General features: G+C 55.3%; 3 protein-coding genes across 4 annotated transcripts; 2 read left to right on the forward strand and 1 right to left on the reverse strand.

Moving 5' to 3' along the window:
* Positions 1-998: 998 nt before the first annotated feature.
* On the forward strand, positions 999-4478 carry LOC111941063 (killer cell lectin-like receptor subfamily G member 1). The gene is made up of 6 exons (XM_023944048.2): positions 999-1176; positions 1600-1710; positions 2202-2285; positions 3176-3324; positions 3556-3659; positions 4133-4478. Exons 1-6 carry the CDS (start codon positions 1128-1130, stop codon positions 4326-4328), a joined length of 693 nt encoding a protein of 230 aa, XP_023799816.2. The 5' UTR covers positions 999-1127; the 3' UTR covers positions 4329-4478.
* A 4116-nt stretch (positions 4479-8594) lies between these two features.
* LOC111940996 (B-cell differentiation antigen CD72-like) lies at positions 8595-12961 on the reverse strand. Of its 2 annotated transcripts, XM_086867273.1 has the most exons (6): positions 12666-12961; positions 12481-12582; positions 11470-11784; positions 11189-11337; positions 10878-10972; positions 8595-10206 (listed from the first exon to the last, which is right to left on the reverse strand). In XM_086867273.1, the coding sequence occupies exons 1-6, from the start codon at positions 12922-12924 to the stop codon at positions 10059-10061; spliced, it is 1068 nt and encodes a 355-aa protein (XP_086723399.1). In that variant the 5' UTR covers positions 12925-12961; the 3' UTR covers positions 8595-10058. The 2 variants fall into 2 exon arrangements, with proteins under 2 accessions (XP_086723399.1, XP_086723400.1); XM_086867274.1 differs by lacking the exon at positions 10878-10972 and having other exon boundaries at positions 10093-10206.
* A 1402-nt stretch (positions 12962-14363) lies between these two features.
* On the forward strand, positions 14364-19103 carry LOC111940959 (B-cell differentiation antigen CD72). Its single transcript, XM_023943896.2, has 8 exons — positions 14364-14599; positions 14685-14774; positions 14991-15077; positions 15579-15893; positions 16135-16283; positions 16618-16769; positions 17624-17788; positions 18134-19103. The coding sequence occupies exons 1-7, from the start codon at positions 14521-14523 to the stop codon at positions 17760-17762; spliced, it is 1011 nt and encodes a 336-aa protein (XP_023799664.1). The 5' UTR covers positions 14364-14520; the 3' UTR covers positions 17763-17788; positions 18134-19103.
* The last annotated feature ends 198 nt before the right edge of the window (positions 19104-19301 follow it).

The raw sequence follows: 19301 nt of genomic DNA on the forward strand, positions 1-19301 counted from the left end.
CGTGGGGATGTGGTCTGTGCCCCAAGAATATCAGTCTTTCCTTGCAGTCCCTTGGGCAGATCAGACCGAGAGAGCCACACTTGTTCAAACTGGAGAAGGTTCTGGGGAGACCTTAAGCAGCCTTCCACTTCCAGAAGGACTACAGGAGAGCTGGAGGGGGACTTTTAACAAGGATGTGCAGTGATAGGAGGAGGAGGAACGGCTTCAGACTGTCAGAGGGCAGGTTTAGGCTAGATATTCATCACAGAATCACAGAATATCTTGAGTTGGAAGGGACGCACGGGGATCATTAAAATCCAACACACCCCAAACAATCACCCCATGTGCCTGAGAACATTGTCCAAATACTTCCTGAACTCTGTCAGTCTTGGTGCTCTGATCACTTCCCTGGGGAGCCTGTTGCAGTACGCAAACACCCTCTGGATGAAAAACCTTTCCCTAATATTCAACCTAAACCTTCCCTGATACCGTTCCCTCAGGTCCTCTCACTGGCCACCGGAGAGAAGAGATCATTGTCTGCCCCTCTGCTTCCTCTTGTAGACTGTGATGAGGTCTCCCCTCAGTCTCCCCTTCCCCAGGCTTGAACAAACAAAGTGACCTCAGCTGCTTCCCATATGGCTTTTCCTTTTTTAGGAAGAAATTATTGTGAGGGTGGTGAGACACTGGCACAGTTTGCCCAGGGAGGCTGTTGATGCCCTGTCCCTGGAAGTGCTCAAAGCCAGGTTGGATGGGGCTCTGAACAACTTTGTCTAGTGGAAGGTGTCCCTGTCCTAGGCAGGGGGCTTGGAATGAGGTGACCTTTAAGGTCCTTTACAACTCCATGACATGGCTGCCCAGCCCAGCCCTGGCTGCATGTTTGAGCCATTCCCACTGCTGGCTGCCCCAAAGCCTGGAGTGTGTGATTCCCTCCTGCTGGGGTGCCAGGATGCTGGCCTCAAGGGCTGTCCCTTGCCCCAAGTGTCTGGCAGTCCCACAACCCCCGCCTGGGCTTTTGTCCCAGGTGGTGCCTCTGGGGACCCCACCAGGAAGTGACACTTTCCATTTTGCATTACGCCCGTCTGAGAAGTTGGGCTGGGAAGGGGTTGCCGCTGCCCCTGTGGGCTGCAGAGCAGGAGACCAAGGAAGGGATGGAGGAGGGTGTCATGTATGCCGACCTGCGCTTTCCTGCCACACCAGGTAATGTCCCCCCCAGCTCTCTCGGGGGGTTCTCTGCCCTCCTGCAGCCCCTTGCCTTCCCCAGAAATGTCCTCCCAGACTCGCTCCCCTCACTCCCTCTTTTTGTGTGTCCTCTCTCAAACAGCTCCTCTCCAGCCCTTTTGCAGACTGCCTGCTCTCGGGGTAGGGGGCGGGAGGGGCTCAAGGGCAGGGAATAGCCACTGCACACCCACGCCACAGCACAAATATTTCCCCTCTCTGCTCTCCCCACCAAGCAGTGTGTGCAGAGAGATAATTTCTAGGACAATCAAGCTGCTGCAAAAGGGCTCTCCCCCAGTTTTCCCTGACATCCCACCTGGGATTCACAGTTATTTCCTGGCTCCAGGTTCCCCACTGCTCCTCCCAACCCCTGCCTCCCCTCCCAGTGTTAACTCCTTTTCTCAGCTCCTCAGCAGCGAGTACGCCTGCCCTGGTGCTGGGCAGCCCTCAGTCTGGGTCTCCTCTCCCTGACGCTCCTGTTGGCACAAATCATCCTGGTCAGCCTGAGTTTCCACTGTAAGTACAGCCATCCAGTGCCCAGATCTCTGCAGAGGGGGTCCTGGGGTCAGGGCTGGTGCCATAGCACTTGTGTACTGACAGACTGAGCTGCAGCTTCATGGAGCTGGGCCCTTCTGCGTGGGGCTGAGGGCATTGAGGGTTCTGGGGCAAGCAGGAAAATTGGTGAGGCAAGATACCACCTACGTGGCTGGTAAAGGAAGCTGGGGCGACAGCGTGGGCTTGGGGAAAGCCACTGTATCACATAGCAGTGAAAGAAAGGCGGGAGGGAGAGCGCTGATACTGAAACTGAAAGACAGAAACACTTTCCCTGAAAGCTGTTAGGTGGAGGGCTCCCAAACACAGCAAAATCTGCAAGGACCTTGCAGGCTTGTTGTACCTAAAGCAGGACACACCACACCCACAGCCATGGGGCTGTCCTGTGTGAGAGGACACTGGGTGCTGCTGGGGCCCAGAGGTGCTGGACACATACCTGTGCTCTTCTGCTGTAGATTTAGTGCAACAACAGACGAGCAGTGCACATGGTCTCTGGAGTACAGAGGAGAGCCCCAGCTACGGGAAACAGACACTGGAAGGTAAGAGATCCTGGCTGGCTCCTGGAGAAGGCTTGGAGAAGGCCTTACTGCTTCTTCCAAGCAGCAGGATCTGTCCGTACTCAAGGATGATTCCCTGAGCTCTACCCCTACATATTCCTTTACTGCCTGTCCTCCCGGCTTATGGTGTGGAGAGCTGCCCCAGCACTGCTGAACAGGCTGAACTGCCGGGACCCCTTTAGAAGAGGTGACCCCAGACAGCTCAGTGTTACCTGGGCATGCCACCAGGACCAGGCTCATGAATGCCACCAGCATCCCTGTGTCAGGTGGCATCAGCTTCTGGTGCAGCTGAAACCTTAACTGAGCTCCCAGTGCTTTGGAAACTGTGTTTGTATTAACTCCCAAAAACTGCAGCTCCCTGTTCTGCTCAATGCCAGCATGTTCCTGTAACTAGCCCCTGTTCCCAGGGCTCTGGGGTCGGAAGCTGGTCTCCCAAGTGAGGGCAAGTGCAGAGTGGTCTCTGTGGAGCAGACGTACAGGGTGGGTTGCCCTTGTTGCTGCTGAAATGAGTCACACGGACACAGTTCGAGGTATGGTGAAGGAAAGAGAAAACTTTATTTTTTCTCTCAGTATTTATAGGTTTCTGACCACGACCAGGGATTGGATAGTCAGGTTTCCACCTTCCCAACCGCACTGGCTGTGAGAGATGTCCATCAAAAGGCATCTCTTTAATGGAATGTATAAACACCTATGTTTACAGTTACTTTCCTGGGAAAGTGGCTAAAACTTATAGAAAAACAATATCGAGGGCCTTATTCTTAGGGCAACAGTGCCCTTACTGTCCACTGTCACTCTCCGGGTCCCTTGGGCTGGGGGCTGGTGGCAGCCTCTGCCAGCTGCCCCATCCCACCTGCTGTGTTTCTGGTGTGCAGGGCAATGCCAGTTTTGCCCACTTGGCTGGCTCTGGGATGCAGGGCAGTGCTACTACTTCTCCTCTGCCAAAAAGAGCTGGGAGCAGAGCAGAGAGGATTGCTGCTCCAGAGGGGCACAGCTGGTCACCATCCAAGCCAACACCACTCTGGTAAGTGCACCCAGCCTGGCCTGGCAACTCCCTGAAAGCATTGGGCTGTCCTGGTGACCACCTCACTGTCTCTCAGCAGTCACCCATGCAGAGCATTGTCTCAGCTTCCTGGCCCATGTGCCCAAAGCCTAGCAAAGCCTCCAGGCAGGAAGCTGGCAATGCTGTGCCCATACAGCCCAGCCCCCAGGGGATGTCCCCCCAGGGGCTCATGTGGGTCCTCTCCTGTGCTAGGCTTTCCTGGTGCGCACAGCTAACACGGATGCCTTTCATGTGGGGCTGAAGAAGGATGGCTTCAGGTCTGACTGGAAGTGGCTAGATGGCACAACACCAGAAGGGTGAGGCTATCAGCTTGTTCCCAGCTAGGTGTGCTGAGGGTCCAGCATCAGGGCTCGGGGTGGTGACAGGGACAGGCATGCAGGGATGTGATCAATATTTTAGCCACCTCTTTTCTTCCAAGGAATTCACTGTGGCATTTTAGGGAAGGGGCATTTTTATCAGGGGCCTAACCCTGGCGCCCACACTCTGCCTGGGTGAGGGGCTGCAGGGAATCCCACAAAAGCAGGGTTCCAGTTTGATTGGTGCTGAGCCCTGCTAGGATTGACCTGGGGGTACTTTGATGGGGCTGGGGGCATCAGGACATGTGGCCTAATTGGGAGGAGGCTGACAGGAGACAGTGCTCCATGGGGAGGGTGAACTTTGCCTCCACAGCATTCCTGTGCAGTGTCTGGTCCCTGTCTGCAGAAGTTGCTGATGGGACAGCCTAAGTTCTTCCTGCCCATCCCATCTCAGCCCACTCTCTCCCTTGCAGGATCTTCCCAACCCAGCGCTACACCAGGTCTTTCCAGGCCTGTGGCAGGGTGTCAGGCTTGGGACTTTTAGGTGGCGCCTGCACAGAAGCCCTCAGATGGATCTGCAAGCAGAGTGCAGCGTCTCTACACTGGCTCCAGTCCTCACCTCCTGCCTTCCTCTGGGGGAACACCACCTACAGCTGTGTGAGGCCCTGATGGCTGTGGTGACCCCCAGCCTGTGCCACCACCCTTGTTCCCTGCCTGACCCCAGTCCATCGGCATTCTCAGGCTCTTCTGCCTCCTGGCCCAGACCTCTTTACCCTCCAAAACTCTGTACTTTGCTAATAAATTCTCCCAACAATTGCAGCTGGCTTTGTGGTATGGTGGGGGTAGGACAGAAGTGCATCCTCCAGCTCTCAGGCTCAGTTGCATCACTGACAAGTAGGAAATTGCATCTGCTGCTCTGTGGCAAGGAGCCAGCATTGAGCCAGCAGCAATCCAAGTATCACCATGGCCCAACAGCACCGTGAAGCAGCTCCTGTGCAGGCTGGCACAGTCCCTTGAAAATTCTGGGCTTTCTGGTCGAGGTGGTTGCCTGGGGCTTTTGCCTCTTGGGGCATGCTGCTGAGAGACCCTTTGCCTCTGCAGGCCCATGGACTTGGGCTGGGCAGCAGCTTGTTTGCTGGTGCCTGCCCAGTCTGAGGAGATTCCAGCAAACACCCTCACTTTGTTTTGAGGCTGGGTGATGTGTGAGAACCTAAAAGGCCAGCTAGGGCTTGGTTTGAAGTTGCTTGATCCAGAGGCAGTTCTGGTTTCAATATAAACAACCAGGGTTGTTCCAGCAGCCTGCAGCTCTGGCACAGACCTTGCTGGGACTCCCTCCCAGCACATGCAAAAGACCAAGCCCTCACAGCCACTGCACCCTCTTAGCCTGAGCAGCACTGGGAGGGGGAAGGTGTTGGATGGGGAAGAGTAGCCCTGCTGTAGCCTGTACCCATGGGCTTGGGCTCATCACAGCCTGGGAACCTGAACGCAGAGTATGCTGAGCAGTAGGGAGCTCATTCACCCCCCACCCCCTAAACTGAGAGCATACACAAGAAGAAAACCCACTTTTTGCAAATAAAGCAGCTACTTCTGCTTTTCTGCCTATGAAGATGTGTCTCCATGCAGCATGGTCTTTGCCACACTCTGCCACCTGACCAGAATGGAGAAGGACAGGACTGAGTTCCTGGACTACTGCTGCCCAGCCACCTGCATGGCCCAGAGTGTGGCCTACACTGACCTGCAGTTTGCTGAGGCCCCTGCTCACTGCCCCCATGTGCCTTGCAGACCCCAATGAGGATGACATTCACTACAAGAACCTGCTGCTGGGTCTAGTGCTGACAGTGGCCAGCCTTGGTGAGAACCCAGCTGCGTTCACTGCCACAGTCATACCCCAGCACAGGGTGAGCACTGGTGATGGGACTGTGGGGTGATGCCCATGGGCATTCATCTTGTTGCAGGTTTCCCATGGAGGAGTCTCAGATGTCTTGTTCCACAAAGCCATTTATTCACAGCACAGTAACAGAGAAACAGCTCAAAGTGGTTCCTCTGAGGAGGGATGCCCAGCAAAGGAACCCCTGGGCTTTTATCCCCTCAATGTCTGCTTGTACTCAGACCTTGGTCCTCCTTCTCAGTTCTCTTCTCCTGCCCCCTCTCTGTGTCCATCCACCTTGCTTTTGTCACCCCTCTCCTTGGTTATCCAAAAGGTCAGCAATTCCTAGCTCCTGCTGTCTCTCTCAGTGTCCATGTACCTGTCTGGCACCACTCATCTTCCTGCCCTTTGCTGTCCCAGGCGCTGGCAACTCACAGCCTCTTACCTCAGGCTCTCACCCAGGGCTCAGTCTGCACTTCCATCTGCATCTCTAACTGCACCTTGCAAGCCCAGCTACCTGGAGCAGAGGTACTCCTCAACAAGGGGACATCTGTACCAGCCTTCCAGCTCACCTCTGCTGCCTTCCACTCAGGGTGGTTTGGTGAAGGTAGGTAAGCTGGTGTCATTGCTGTCCCTTTGAGGACTCTGTCAGATTTCCTGGCTGCCCCTTGCCTCTGCCACTATTTGCTGCTGGCTCATGTCTTGCCCTTTCCTATCCCTACATCACCTGTCCGGAGCTGAGCTTTGTTCTCCCACCTCGATACCAGGAAGAAGATGTAACACAACTCCTGAGCATGCAACCATCCAGTATGGAGGTGGATTTACCAAGGGCAGGTGATGCCTGTCTGACCTGCCTGCTGCTGTGGGAACAATGGGTTGTGGATAAGGGGAGAGCAATGGGGGACATTTATCAACCTTTGATGTCTGGCACATGGCTTTTCATGGTCGCCTCACTTGCAAAGTGGGGATATATGAGGTCAGGAGAAGAGAAGAGGGTGGGTGGAAAACCTGAATGGTGTGAGGGGTGCAGTGGGTGTCAATAACGCCCTCGTTCCCCTGGCAATTGCTGAAGGGCTGATCCTGGGGTTTCTGCTCCTTGGAGCTTTCATCAGTGCACTGGATGGCAGGGGGTGGCCTCAGCTGGTTGGGGAGCAATACCAAACCAGTAGTGTGTATACTGGAGGGCACGACTAGGGTACAGAGAAGCCTGGAGAACTGGTTTGATAGGAGTCTGCTGGCACTGGAGTGGGGAAAAGTGCAAATCCTGCAGCTAGGAAGAAAGGAGAAGCCACAGATCAAGATGGGCAAGTGAGCAGCCATGCTGAACCAGCCTGGGGAAACCATGAACCAGAGGCTGGATGGGGTCTGCAGTGTCCTTGTAGTAAAAACTATTACACCGTGGACAGTGCACGCTGGAGCTCAGCTTTAGGAGCAGGGAGGACCTTTGGACTCTCCAGGACAAGGCAGACACAGCAAGCCTTTGTTTTGTGTGATAGCTGAGACTGTAGGGGATCTGCAATCCTGTCCCAGCCTTGCCACGCCATTGGGCTGGCTCCACCAGCCTCCTTCTATGGAAGCTCTCCTAGGAGCTTATGGATGCTAAATCTAAACCACAGTGCCTGTACAAATTACAGGCCGCCTGGCTCCTCGGGCTGCCTGAGAAAATAGCCTGGGAAAAATATGAGAAGGAATTAAAACAATTCTCAAGGACACTAAACAGCCTTGCAGGTGTTGTTTTGCAGTTTTGTTTTCTCTTGCAGGAGAAGGCCAGGGGGGTGATGAGTGCCCCTGACCAATGATGGTGATGTAGCACTTTGCTAACCAACAGGAGTTTCTTTTCTGTACCTTCCACGTACCAGTCTATAAAACAGGCCTGAAGTAATAAACCAGAGAATTCTCGTGTTGTGACTCCCTTGAGAGTCCGTGTCGTTCTTTATCGCCGTTCCCAATCGGAGCGACAGGAGCTGCCCTCTCAGTCTGAAACCACAATAAGTTTTCCCTGAAGCCTTTTCCCTCCAGGCTGAACAATCCCAGTTCTCCTCACAGCAGAGGTGCTCCATCCCTCTGATCATCTTGGTGGCCTCCTCTGTGCTGGCTCCAGCAGGTCCCTGTCCCTCCTGTGCAGGGACCCCAGCTCTGGATGCTCCAGCTGGGTCTCAGCAGAGCAGAGCACAGGGGCAGAATCCCCTCCCTCCCCTGCTGCCCACGGGGCTCTGGATGCAGCCCAGGACACGTTTGGCTCTCTGGGCTGTGAGTGCCATGGCCAGGGCATGTCCAGCCTCTCACCCACAGCACCCCCAGGTCCTTCTGGGCAGGGCTGCTCTGGGTCTGTTCATGCCCAGCCTGTGCTGGTACCGGGGGCTGCTCTCACCCAGGTGCAGCACCAGCACTTGGCCTTGTTCAACCTCATGATGTTCCCATGGGCTGCTCCTCAAGCTTGTCCAGGTCCCTCTGGATGGCTTCCTGTCCTTCAGGTGTGTCAAACCACCTCAGCTCGGTGTCATCTGCAAACTTGGCAAGGGTGCATGTGATCCCATAGTTCACATTGTTGACAAAAGTACTAAATAACATTGGTCCCAAGGTGGATCCCTGAGGGCCATTATCACTACATTATCACTACATAATCACTACATTATCACTACATTATCACTACATAATCACTACATTATCACTACATTATCACTAGTGTCCACATCAGGACACTGAGCTACTGACCATTATCTTCTGGATGCAGCTGTCCAACCTTACCCACTGAACAGTTCACCCTCTGAATCCATTTCTCCCAAGTTTAGAGGGGAGTTGAGTTGAAGGCCTTTACAGAAGTCCAGAGAGAAGAGGTGTAGCCCTTCCCCTGTTCACTGATGCAATCACTCCGTTTTAGGCCACTGGGTTGTTTGGGCAGGACTTGTGGTGAAGCCGTGCTGGCTGTTCCAGTGGCACAGCAGGAGCTGCTGAAACCACCGCCTTCCCAAGAGCTTTGTCTCCACAGAAAGGGGACAGCTCAGCTCACCAGACACTCACACACCGTGTTGGTATCTGATGGTTGATGAATGACACGAGAGGGGCTCTTTGTGTGGTATTTCAGTGGAGTTTATTAACCTCACACTGAAGGGAACCAGGGACAAAGAACAAGGAGGGGTTCAGGGCTTTATACAACCAGGAAAGGGCGGAGCCTCAGGACTGAGGGCCAATGGGTTGAGGGCACAGGGGCAGTGCAAAGGCATGGTCAAAGGGTAACAACCAATCAGGGTCCAGGGGTGGAGAGACAGGGAACAGGGACCAATAGGGAAGACAGGAACAGAGAACATTCTGGAACTGGGAAGGAGAACAGGGATGAGATAACTTTTGGGGTAGGGACAAGGAGTGATATAACTTGGATGATGTAACTGAGGTGACGTCACTTGGAAACTGGGGTACATAAAACAACAAGGGACTGTGTGAGAATGTTCCTAAGCAGGGGTCTCATCCCAGGATATTCCACTCATGGCATCCCCACTAACTCCTGGGATGCAACAGGCTGTCTCAAGTCCACCTTAGCAAAATGGTTGCCAACACATTCCCCTCTCTGCAGAAACACTGAGACAGGGAGGGTCAGCGCTGCTTCTGGGCTCACCCCCACACCCAACTGGGTCCTGGACAGGGATCTCTCATCACCTTCCTTTGGCAGATAAGGTCCCACCACATTTTTAGGGATATTTCCCCCTGGGTGGAAGAGATCTCCCCTTTTCCCCACATTCCCAAGTCTCCCCAGTGCTCCTTCCTCTCTCCCACTGTCTTATCAATGCATCTCCTTTTTTTCATGACCACCTTCATTTGCAGTTCCACTGCACCCCCTTTCTTTTTCCATGGTCTCGGGATTCCCACATTCACCTCCCATTGCCTTAGAGCTCTTCATTACCCTCATTTTCCTCCCATGGTTTCAGTTTCCTCATTCATCTACTCTGTTCTCAAAGTTCCCCAGCACTACCCCATTTCTTGTATCATCTCAGGGCTTCCCAGCATTTTCTCATGCTGAAGGCACCACTGTCAGCACCCTTCCCAGGCAGGACTCAGCCCAAAGTCCTGGGCAGGTGATGAAGGTAGAAGAAAGGGCAGGATGAGAGCTGTCAATGCTGAGAGAAGGGACAGGCTGTTAATCCACAGGTTTCCCCAGAATGGACAGGTTGACTACATCAGTGTGTCATCCCCCAGCTCCAAAAAGATGCAAATGGCAGATCCTGCACCCCTGGCAGCCTTGGGGTAACAAAGAAGGAGGAAGCTGGGTTGTGCAATGGAGACCTGGGTCAGAGCTGCGCTGGCCAGGGCACACAGGGACATACAGTGGCACAGTACAAAGCAATATACTATGTGTATGCATGAGTGCAGGAGAGGGGAATAAGGTCTGTTTTCCACAATCCTTGCTTTAAAATAGACACACCTTTTCCCAGCAGTTTTGCAATGCAATTGAGGCCAAGTGTGCACAGGGGACAGGATCTCAGGGTGCACCCCCAGGTCCTGTTCCTGAGTCCAGTGATGGAGGGGGGTGGCAGAAGTCAGTCCTTGGCCAGAAAAGGAGGTCGGGTCTCAGATGCACTGGTCAGCTTTGGGGATTTCTCGCATATCCACTGGAATCGATGCGCACATGAGAAACTCCACATTTCCTCGTTAACTACTGACCAGCAGTCTGAATTACGGTGTCTCCTAGGAAAGAGGGCACATCTCAGGGCAGCAGTGACAACCTCCTCACCATGGACACCACTTCCCATAGACACCAGTGCTGCTGGGGCAGGCAAGGCACCTGGCACAGAGATCAGCCTGAGGAAATGTCACATTCCTCCTCCTGCTCTTATTCTCTGCCACTTGGATATTCGGCACTGCACCCCACAGTTTGGCTCTACCCTCACCCTCCTCCCTTGGGGCACTGCTCATGGGACCATCTGTCTTTTGCTAAATACAAAAAGCAAGGAACAGAGCCTGTGTGAAACTAAGTCACACAGGCTTCTCATTCTGGCCTGAGAAAGCATGAGAAAGAATCCAAACAGTCCTTGGTAAAGGACAACAATCTTTGCAGGTGGTGTTTATGAAACAGTCATGGGGTGAGGTTAAACAATGATAGTGCATGTGTTACTTTAATAACCAATGTGAGTTTTACCTCTCAGACTTTCTCGAAGAAGTCTAAAAAAAAAGATCAAGAATAATAAACTTTGCTCTCCTGTTCAACTCACAAGAGAGTCTGTGTCATTCTTCTTAGCCGTTCCTAATCTAGAGCGACAACCATCAACTCTTTTATTGAGGGGTGTCACAGGGGCAAAACAGCACCTTTCTAGTATGGCAAAAGGGCAGGTGCTTGTGCCAAGGACTTTTGCACTTACAAGGGGTATTTGATGTCTGCCCACACAGATCTCTTTGTCTCATAAAAAATTCTTGTCCCAATCCAGTAGTTTGCTTTAGACTCATGCACGAATTGCTAGGGGAGAAGAGAATCTGTCAAACACCTTCCTTATGACCCGCACTTTGCCAGGTGCCCAGGAGCCCCAGGCCTGGCTGTGTTTGTCCCCTCACACTGCCAGTTGGGAACCCAGGGCTCATGGTGCCACCCTGGCACCTCCACAGATAACTGCTTCAGCTGGCCCCGTGGGGCTCCGCCAGCCTCCTGGGGTACCACAGCCCCCCTGCTCTGTACCGGCACTATCAGTGATGGCCAGTCGTCCTGGACCAGCAGTTGAGCAGATCTCCTTGCGCAGTCTTGCTGGCTGTCCTCCCAGGTCTTGTTTGTCACCGAGATGTAGAGACACTTGCTCCTGTAGAGTACCCAGCCCCTGGGACAGCAATCTGAGGGCAGGGACACATCTCAGGCACTCATCCTTCTATGGATGCTTGGGGAGCTCAGCCTGGCTGAGTTCAGCCCGTGCACCTCGCAGCAAGCAGCAACATCACCTGTGCCCCAACCCTCTCAGGCTCTACCTGTGTTCACGCAGGAGCGCAGGCTCCTCACAGTGCTCTCACTGATGCTGAGCTTCCCCTGCACCTCCTGCATCTCCCTCTGCAGCACAACCAGCTTCTGCTGGGTATGCCCCAGTTCAGCATTCCTGCTTTCCAGCTCCATCTCGGTGATGTTGTACTCATGCCACGCTCTCTGCAGCTCTTCTCTGGCCCATGCTAGCTCCACTTGTGTCTGCTCCAGGCTCTGCTCCCGTGCCCTCAGCTCCTGTGACAGGCGGCCCTGCTCGGCCATGTGCTCACGCGAGGTGTCCTGCAGGCTGCGGGAAACCTGCCAGTCTGGGGACAGGGCAGGTGAGCGGGACATGGGCACGGGGCCCTGCCTGGGGCATGGCTCTTGGAAGGGAGGGTAGGATAAGAGTATCTGGCTGTGGGTGGAGATTGTCCTGGAGGTTCAAGTGGGAAGGGAATGGAAGCCCCAGGGGTGGCAAATGGAGGGGAGACATTGGAAGGCAGTGGGAGACAGTGGGAAGGCAAGGTGAAGGCTGTGGAAGACAGTGGGAGGCAATGGGAGACAGTGGGAAGAAAATGGGAAGGAAATGGGAGGCAGTGGGAATAAAACGGGGAGGCAATGCAAGGCAGTGAGATGAAGGAAGGACAGTGGGAAGTCAGTGGCAGGGAATGGGAGGCAGTCAGAGGGATTAGGAGGCAATGGGAGAGAATAGAAGGCAATGGAAGAAAATGGGAGGCAATGTTTGGCCATGGGAGGCAGTGGGAAGAAACGGGAGGCAGTGACAGGGAGTGGGAGGCAGTGGGAAGGCAGTGGAAGGTGGTGGAAAAGGCAAGGGAAAAAACATGTGGTAGGCAGTGGTAGGCAGTGGGAAAAGCAGTGGGAAAAGCAGTGGGAGGCAACTCGTGGTGGCCAAGCAAGAACCCCGGACCCCAGCCCCAGGCACCCCTCCTCCCTGACAGCCCCCGCAGCCCAGCCCGACGCCCGCCCCCGGTGCCCCCACCCCGCGGCGGTCACCGACTCACAGCTAGCCCCCAGGGCCACGACGGCCACCAGCAGCAGCAGCAGCAGGAGCAGGCTGGCTGCCAGCAGCGCTGTGGGGACGCGCCATGGCCGGATCCAGCGCCCTGCAAGAGAGGAGCGCCCGCAGGCATCATCAGCCCGTGGTCCCCTGCCCGCGCCCTGCCCGGGACTGCCGCCGGCTTCCCACCTGGGCTGGGCTCTGCTGCCAGCGGGCCCAGCGGCACGTTCTCGTAGGGACTGTCATCCTCATCGGAGACCGTGGATGGGCCCGCGGCAAACTTCAGGTCGGCATAGACCACACTCTGGGCCATGCCCCGGGCGGCACCGATGGCCCTGCGGGCGCTGCTCCGCTTCAAAGGGAAATTGCAGCTGGTTTCTGCAGAAGCAGAAGTGTGCTGAGGTGCAGCGGAGGGGGAAGTACGGCCACGGCACCGGCGCCCTGTCATTGGCCGGGCACCACCATCTCGCTCCCCTCCACACCCCGAAACTGCTCAGTGTCCCCTGGGGTGGCACTGGGGCGGTGCAGCTCGGGGCTGGAGAGCTGTAGGGCTCAGCTTACAGAGAATTCACCAAATTCCCTAGGGCAGGGGAGAGCAGGTCTGGCTTCCAGCTAGGAGCAGGTAACTCTGCTGCTGACTCCATCCAGGATGGAGGGTTTCCTCTTCTTGGTACTCCAGGATCTGAGTGAGCATCGCTGCCCTAATGCCTAGAAGGGCCACACCACAGCATGAGCTTTCACTTCTCTCATCATGGCCACATCTCTCCACCCTGCCTGCAAGTACACTATGGAAAACCACATCCCAGGCACAGAAGGGTTGTAACAATTGGCCCCATTGCTCTCCCCCTGCCCCCGGGCTAGTGCTTCCAAGCAGTAGGCGGTACATTGGGCAGTCACCCAATAAATCCCATTAGCTTTTCCCCTGCATGTCTTCCCTGGTTCTGGGCCCCTGCATGCCCAGGTGAACATGCTCCATTTTCTCCCAGGAAGTCGAGTAGAGGCTGCCCAGCCTTTAGCTTTCTAAACCTCCTTCCTGTCCCCTTTGAAGCTGGCTTTAATTTTTGTCATTCTCCACTGATGAAGAGCTTCCCTTGCTCTTGCAGAGCTAATGGACAGTGGCTTTGTAACACTATGCTCTACTGTGCACCTCTGTGCACCTCCACAGGGACTCCCAGGGACTGGCTGTGTTCAGATGTGCTCATCTGGCCATCTGGAATACAGTGGGAGGCAGTAGCAAGGCAGTGAAACAGAGTGGGAGGCAGTAACAGGCAATGGGAAGCAGTAGGAGGGTTTGGGGGGCATCCCTTCTGAAACCTGGCTTTCTCTGGATGCAGTTCAGTAGAGACCTCTGAGATGCTGGGAGCCTGGAGGGACCAAGAAGAAGGTGTTGTGAATGCAGGGATTATGGTCTTGGGAAGGCAAAGAGGATATCACTGATTTTTGTAGCCCTCTGTGGCTGTTTTGGAGCAATGCCAAAGCTGAGGTCTTCTTTGAAGGGAACCAGGGAGGGCATGAGAAGTAGTGGAACCAAATACATCATGGGGAAAATCCCATTCTCAGAGGCTGGGAGGGGAAATCTCTATCTGTGAAGACCTCCAGCTCTCCACGTCTGCCTTGTCCACACAGCAGTTTGCTGCTGTATGTAGGATTGCCCTGCTCTGCGCTAGCCCACAGATTTGTGTCTGTCTGTCCTGTAGCCCACAGATTTATGTCTATCCTTTGCTCTGCCACTGCTGTGACATCTGTCTGTGCTGCCCTCACCGTGCCCTGTGCCTAGGGGGACCATGAGCATTTTTAGGGCGTGGGAGGGGACGGGCCGGTGTTTCTGTGACCAATGAAAGGGTGCTGGTCCCCACAGCCATGCCTCACTAGTCACATCTGCTACAGTGCAGAGCAAAATTCTGCTTCGGCAGATGCTGACTGCACTTCTCCTTTGCACCTCCGAGAGACGGTGCAATCAGCGGGAACAGGGACATCTCAGAAAGGCATCCCAAGGGCGGAGTGGGAGCCAGCAAGGCTCAGGGCTTGCCCAGCGTTTGCCCACATGGCACAGCTTTATGCTGACCTGAGGTTTGCCAAAGTGATGGGGGGCCGGAGCATGGCCAGCCAGGCTCTGGAGGCAGGTGAGAGCCCACTGGCCCCGTCACGCTCTCCCTGCTGTACCCAGCCCCATGGCCTCAGCTGCTCTCCCCTGCCTTCCTCCAACAGCCTTCGGCATGAACGAGGCAGAGAGCCCCTATGAGAACACTCAGCCAGCACTGGCAGGGCAGGATGGGGATGGAGCAGAGCCCAGCCCAGGTGAGTATCCAGCTGGATTCCAGCGGACCCAGGATGGTTGTGGTGTTGGTTGTGGGTGGTATTTTGGGATCATCCCATTCCCATCACCCAAACCATGCCACCTGTGCTGTCATGCCACCATTCTCCTGCCTCTACCCAGGAAGGAGGTCTGTGGTGGGGGCTGTCAGGGGTTTTCCAGCTCTTCAGGTGATGTCTGTTGTCTGTTGTATCATGCAGGGCGCTGGTCCCGTCGGTGGTGCATCCCTGTGGGTCTGCTGGCAACTTGCCTGCTGCTAGTGGCCACTGTGGCCTTAGGGGTTTGCTGTGAGTTGGGGGACTGTGAACATCTGGGGCAGGGAGTGGTTGGGTCAGGGAGGCATCTGGCTGGGGTGGGTGCTGTGGGTGAATAGAGGCATGCTCATGCACACTCACTGCTGAGTTCCTCTGCCCGGTCTGACACAAGCTAGCGTGTATCCCTCGCACATCTCTCACACCTCCTTTGCCTCCTGTCATCCATCTTCCTCACCTTACTCTCATTTCTGCTCTTTTTCTTTCCCATCTTGGCATTGCCCTGCCTCATATTGCTGCACCCTCCCTGCCCTTACCCTGCTGTGTCTGCTCCTGCACCCCGTCCTGCCTTGCCCTGCTCTCCCCTGCCCAGCCCCAAACCATACACTTCCCAGCTGTGTCCTTCCCTCCCATCCTTTCCCATCCATCATGGATAATTCCCTGCCTTGCCCTGCCCATCCCACCTGCCTTAAGCAGGGTCAGTGCCACATCTGAGCTGTCCCATGCCCATGTCCAGCTCACCCACTCTGTCCCCAGACTGGCAGGTCACCCGCAGCCTGCGGGACACGTCCCGCGAGCACGCGTCCGAGCAGGGCCGCCTGTCGCAGGAGCTGAGGGCACGGGAGCAGAGCCTGGAGCAGACACAGCTGGAACTGGCATGGGCCAGAGCGGAGCTGCAGCGAGCGTGGCGCGAGGGCAACATCAGCCAGCTGGAGCTGGACAGACTGAACATGGAACTGCGTCGTGTCACGGGGGTCCTGGGCAAGACAGAGAGGGAGGTGCAGGAGGTGCAGGGGAGGCTCAACAGCAGCGAGAACACCGTGGCCCTCCTGCGCTCCTGCACAGCCATAGGTACGGTGATGATGGAGCAGGTAGGGGCTGCTTCAGGTGACTGGCACCCCTCAGCAGGTAAAAAAGGGCAAGCACTGGCTTTTGTGACCACATGGTGTGGACAGGGTGGTCCAAGGGCTGAAGCTATGCCTGAAGCAGATGCTGAGCTGTGATGTCTTTTGGAAAGGTATGGGGGTGTTCCTTGTCACCCCCCAGGGCATCTGTGTTTGAGCAAGTCCCTGAGCTGTGCCCCTGCCCACAGATTGCTGCCCTTCGGGCTGGCTGCTCTACAGGGGCAAGTGCCTCTTCATCTCCTCGGAGAAGAAGACTTGGGAAGACAGCAGAGATGAGTGTGAGAAGACATATTCTCAGCTTCTGGTCACCAAATCCTGGAGTCGTTGGACTGTGCCGGTAGGGTGCTGGGGGAGCGGAGGGCAGGAGATGGTGTGTCCAGCCTTGGAGTCCCCAGATGGGCTTAGCAGAGTTCTGGGGGCCCCTGTCCTCCCAAAATATTGGAGGGTGCAAAGCTGTGCTGGAGCACATGGCTGGTGGTTGACATGGGATAGAAAGGCTCTGGCACCCCTGGATGTTTCCCAAGCTGGAGCAGGGCGCCAGGGCTGCTCAGCTGTCCTTGCCTCCCCCAGGGCTCCTTAGGGAGATGATCACCCTGCTGTGAAGTACATAGTACTGCAGTACATAGTGCCACGGAATAAAACATGGAAAAGCACTTTCTCGTTTTCTCCAGACCTTCCTGAAGAATGCAGATGTCCCATACTGGATTGGATTGCAGAAGGGCAGTTTTCCCTGGTACGACTATGGCTGGCTGGAGGAAGAGGACCCAGAGAATGATGGGGCCTCGGAGGCCTGGTTCTGGGTGGATGGCTCCCTTTACGAAAGGTACGTGGCAGCACAGCCTCTTGCCAAAACTCCCCTCCTCTGGCATGGCTGTAGGAAGCATTTTAAATCCCACCTATACCCAGTTCCAGGCACAGGGCCTGGGAAACAAGGAGCAACAGAGCAGCAGGGATTGAGGGAAGGAGGGTGCAGTGGTGTGATGAGAGGACATGCAAATGGAAAGCCAAAACTCAGGGGGGTGGGTAGAATGCAGGGCATGTGAAGCAGGAGGCAGCACGAGTAGACAGAAGAAACCCCAAATTTTATTTGGGGCCTAGGCAAGGTGTTTGAGCACCACCTCTATTCCCCACATCCCCTTCTTGATTCCAAAGGGAGATCAAGCTTTCCTGTCTGTGGAGACTCTGGGCTCCTCCCTGCCATGTGCATCACCTCCTCAGCTCGCTGCCTCTTCCTCTTGCAGTGTCTGAGAGCACTGGGGAGAAACAAACCTGTCTGGCCATGTTCTGGGTGCTTGGCCCTCCATCCTCAGCCCTGCACCCAAAGCAGACCCAGGGCTCAGGACAGCTCCTCTGCTCATCCATGTGCTTTCAGGGGGCACCTGGCTCTCCCCACTGTAGGCATGGAACAACCCCCAGCAGCGAGGCTGAGAGGGGAGAAGCTAAAGGGGTGTCACAAGCGCTGCAAACCTTTTACAGTGTTTCTCAGCCTGCCAGGGGGAATGCAGGGATGCATCAGCTGAGCCTTCAGCCTGTCGAATCTGTAGGAGAGGACTGGGGGATCCCCCTTTGACAGCAGCATCCAACCCCTGCTCTGCCAGTGTACAAAAGGCCTCAGCTGCCTCAGCAGGGTTTGTAGAAAGAATGTGTCAGTGCCTCATGTGTTGCTTCCCCATTCAGGCCGTGGCAGTCAAAATCGAATGGAACCTGTGCCATAATAAGCCGTGGGAGCATCAAACCTGCCCAGTGCACTGGTCCCAGTGACCTGCACCTCTGGATCTGTGAGAAGGCAGCAGGGCCAAGCCTCCCTTTCAGATGATGGCTGCTGGCCCCAGCACTGCTGTGGTGAGTCCTGCTGAGCCAGGGACACACAGGCCCTGTAGGGTGTGCCTGGAGGAAAGCAGGGAGCTTGCAGCTGTGCCTGGGGCACGTTGACCCCCTCCCTTGGAAACAGAGAGGAATGCAGTCACCTCCCTGTGCTGGATGGAGCCTGCCTCCATCCATTGGCTGCCGTGGGTGTTCTGGGTCTGAGGCAGCTCAAGAGCTGAAGCTGTGGCTCAGCAGAGCAGCAAGATGGGGGAAAACCCTTGGCAAGGTGCTTTCCCAGCCCTGTTGTATGTGGTGGAGCCTGGGGAGAATCTCACCCTCACCTTCACCTTCTCCCCCACCCTCCTCTGCTTTCCCTTGCAGTACCTGCACCCTGCACCGCCTCTGCTCCAGCCTGGCTGTGTCCCTGCCCAGGATGTCCCATCCATTCCAGCCAACTTCCCTCTCACAGCCTGCTGCCCCTGGGCCACCCAGGTCCTTCCCACCGATGCCCAGTGGCCCTCTGCCTCCAGCTGATGTGCTCTGTCCAAGTGGTGGAGGCTCCACAGCTGACATGTTCCTGCATGGGACACTTTGGGTTTTCCTGAGCACAACGGTGGGTGGGCAATGGGGAGCTCAGAAGCGGCTGCAGAATGGATCAAGCACTGATCCTCAGTGGAGCCAGGCCATGTCCCCAGCATGGAGAGAGCTGCGGTGCTGGCATGCCAGGAGTGGGAGCTGGGCACAGCACAGCCCCACCTGCACACAGTCCCCTCCCCACAGCAGGAATTTTCTGCCTGACCCCATCCCAGGAGCAGCTTGGCTATGGCTTTCAGACAACCCAGCACTCAACGGCCTCGGCAAAGCCTCAGCACCCAAGGAGGGAAGCTGAGCTTGAACTGGCCGGCGCCTGTGCTGACGTTTGGGGATTTTTTTTGGCGCTAATTAGAAAGTAGAGCAATGACCTTTAGGGTCCCATGGTGTGATTGTCCCTTTCAAAAGCAAAAGCTAACTCAGGCACTTGTAGCAGGCTGATGCTTTGCAAGACAACTCTTCAGGGCTTTAAATAGCTGCTACACACGTGCACATGTGAGGATTAAGCAAAGTAGCCCTGATGTAACACTGCGGCCAGGTGAGAGCAGAGGAAGTCATGTTCAACCAGGCGAAAATGCTCTCGGTTTATGATGAAGTTGTGTGTGCCATATATAGTTGACGAACTGCTATTGTGAGTGAGCTTGCATGAAGAGCAAAAGGGTGTTAAAGGCAGGTTTTTTCGAGTGGGCATGTTTCACTTGCCTGTCTTGTCTGCTGGCTAAACCCACTTTACAGCAATAAAGCGATCTAGTTAATTTGCTCTTTGTTTTCCTGTATACCACAGCAAACACCCACTCAAGGGCATGAACCCAAAGAACCTAAATAATGAAAGGGAATTTGTCTAAAGCCGTCTCTATCAAGATGGGCACTTTAGGGGAGTTGAGATCTTGGGCTGAGCCAGGCTGGTTTGCTTCTGGAGGAGATCCCCAGAATGCCCAGGCGAGACCATGCAACCCTC

The sequence above is a fragment of the Cyanistes caeruleus genome, chromosome Z (assembly GCF_971803275.1).
Source record: "Cyanistes caeruleus chromosome Z, bCyaCae1.hap1.1, whole genome shotgun sequence".
NCBI lineage: Eukaryota > Metazoa > Chordata > Aves > Passeriformes > Paridae > Cyanistes > Cyanistes caeruleus.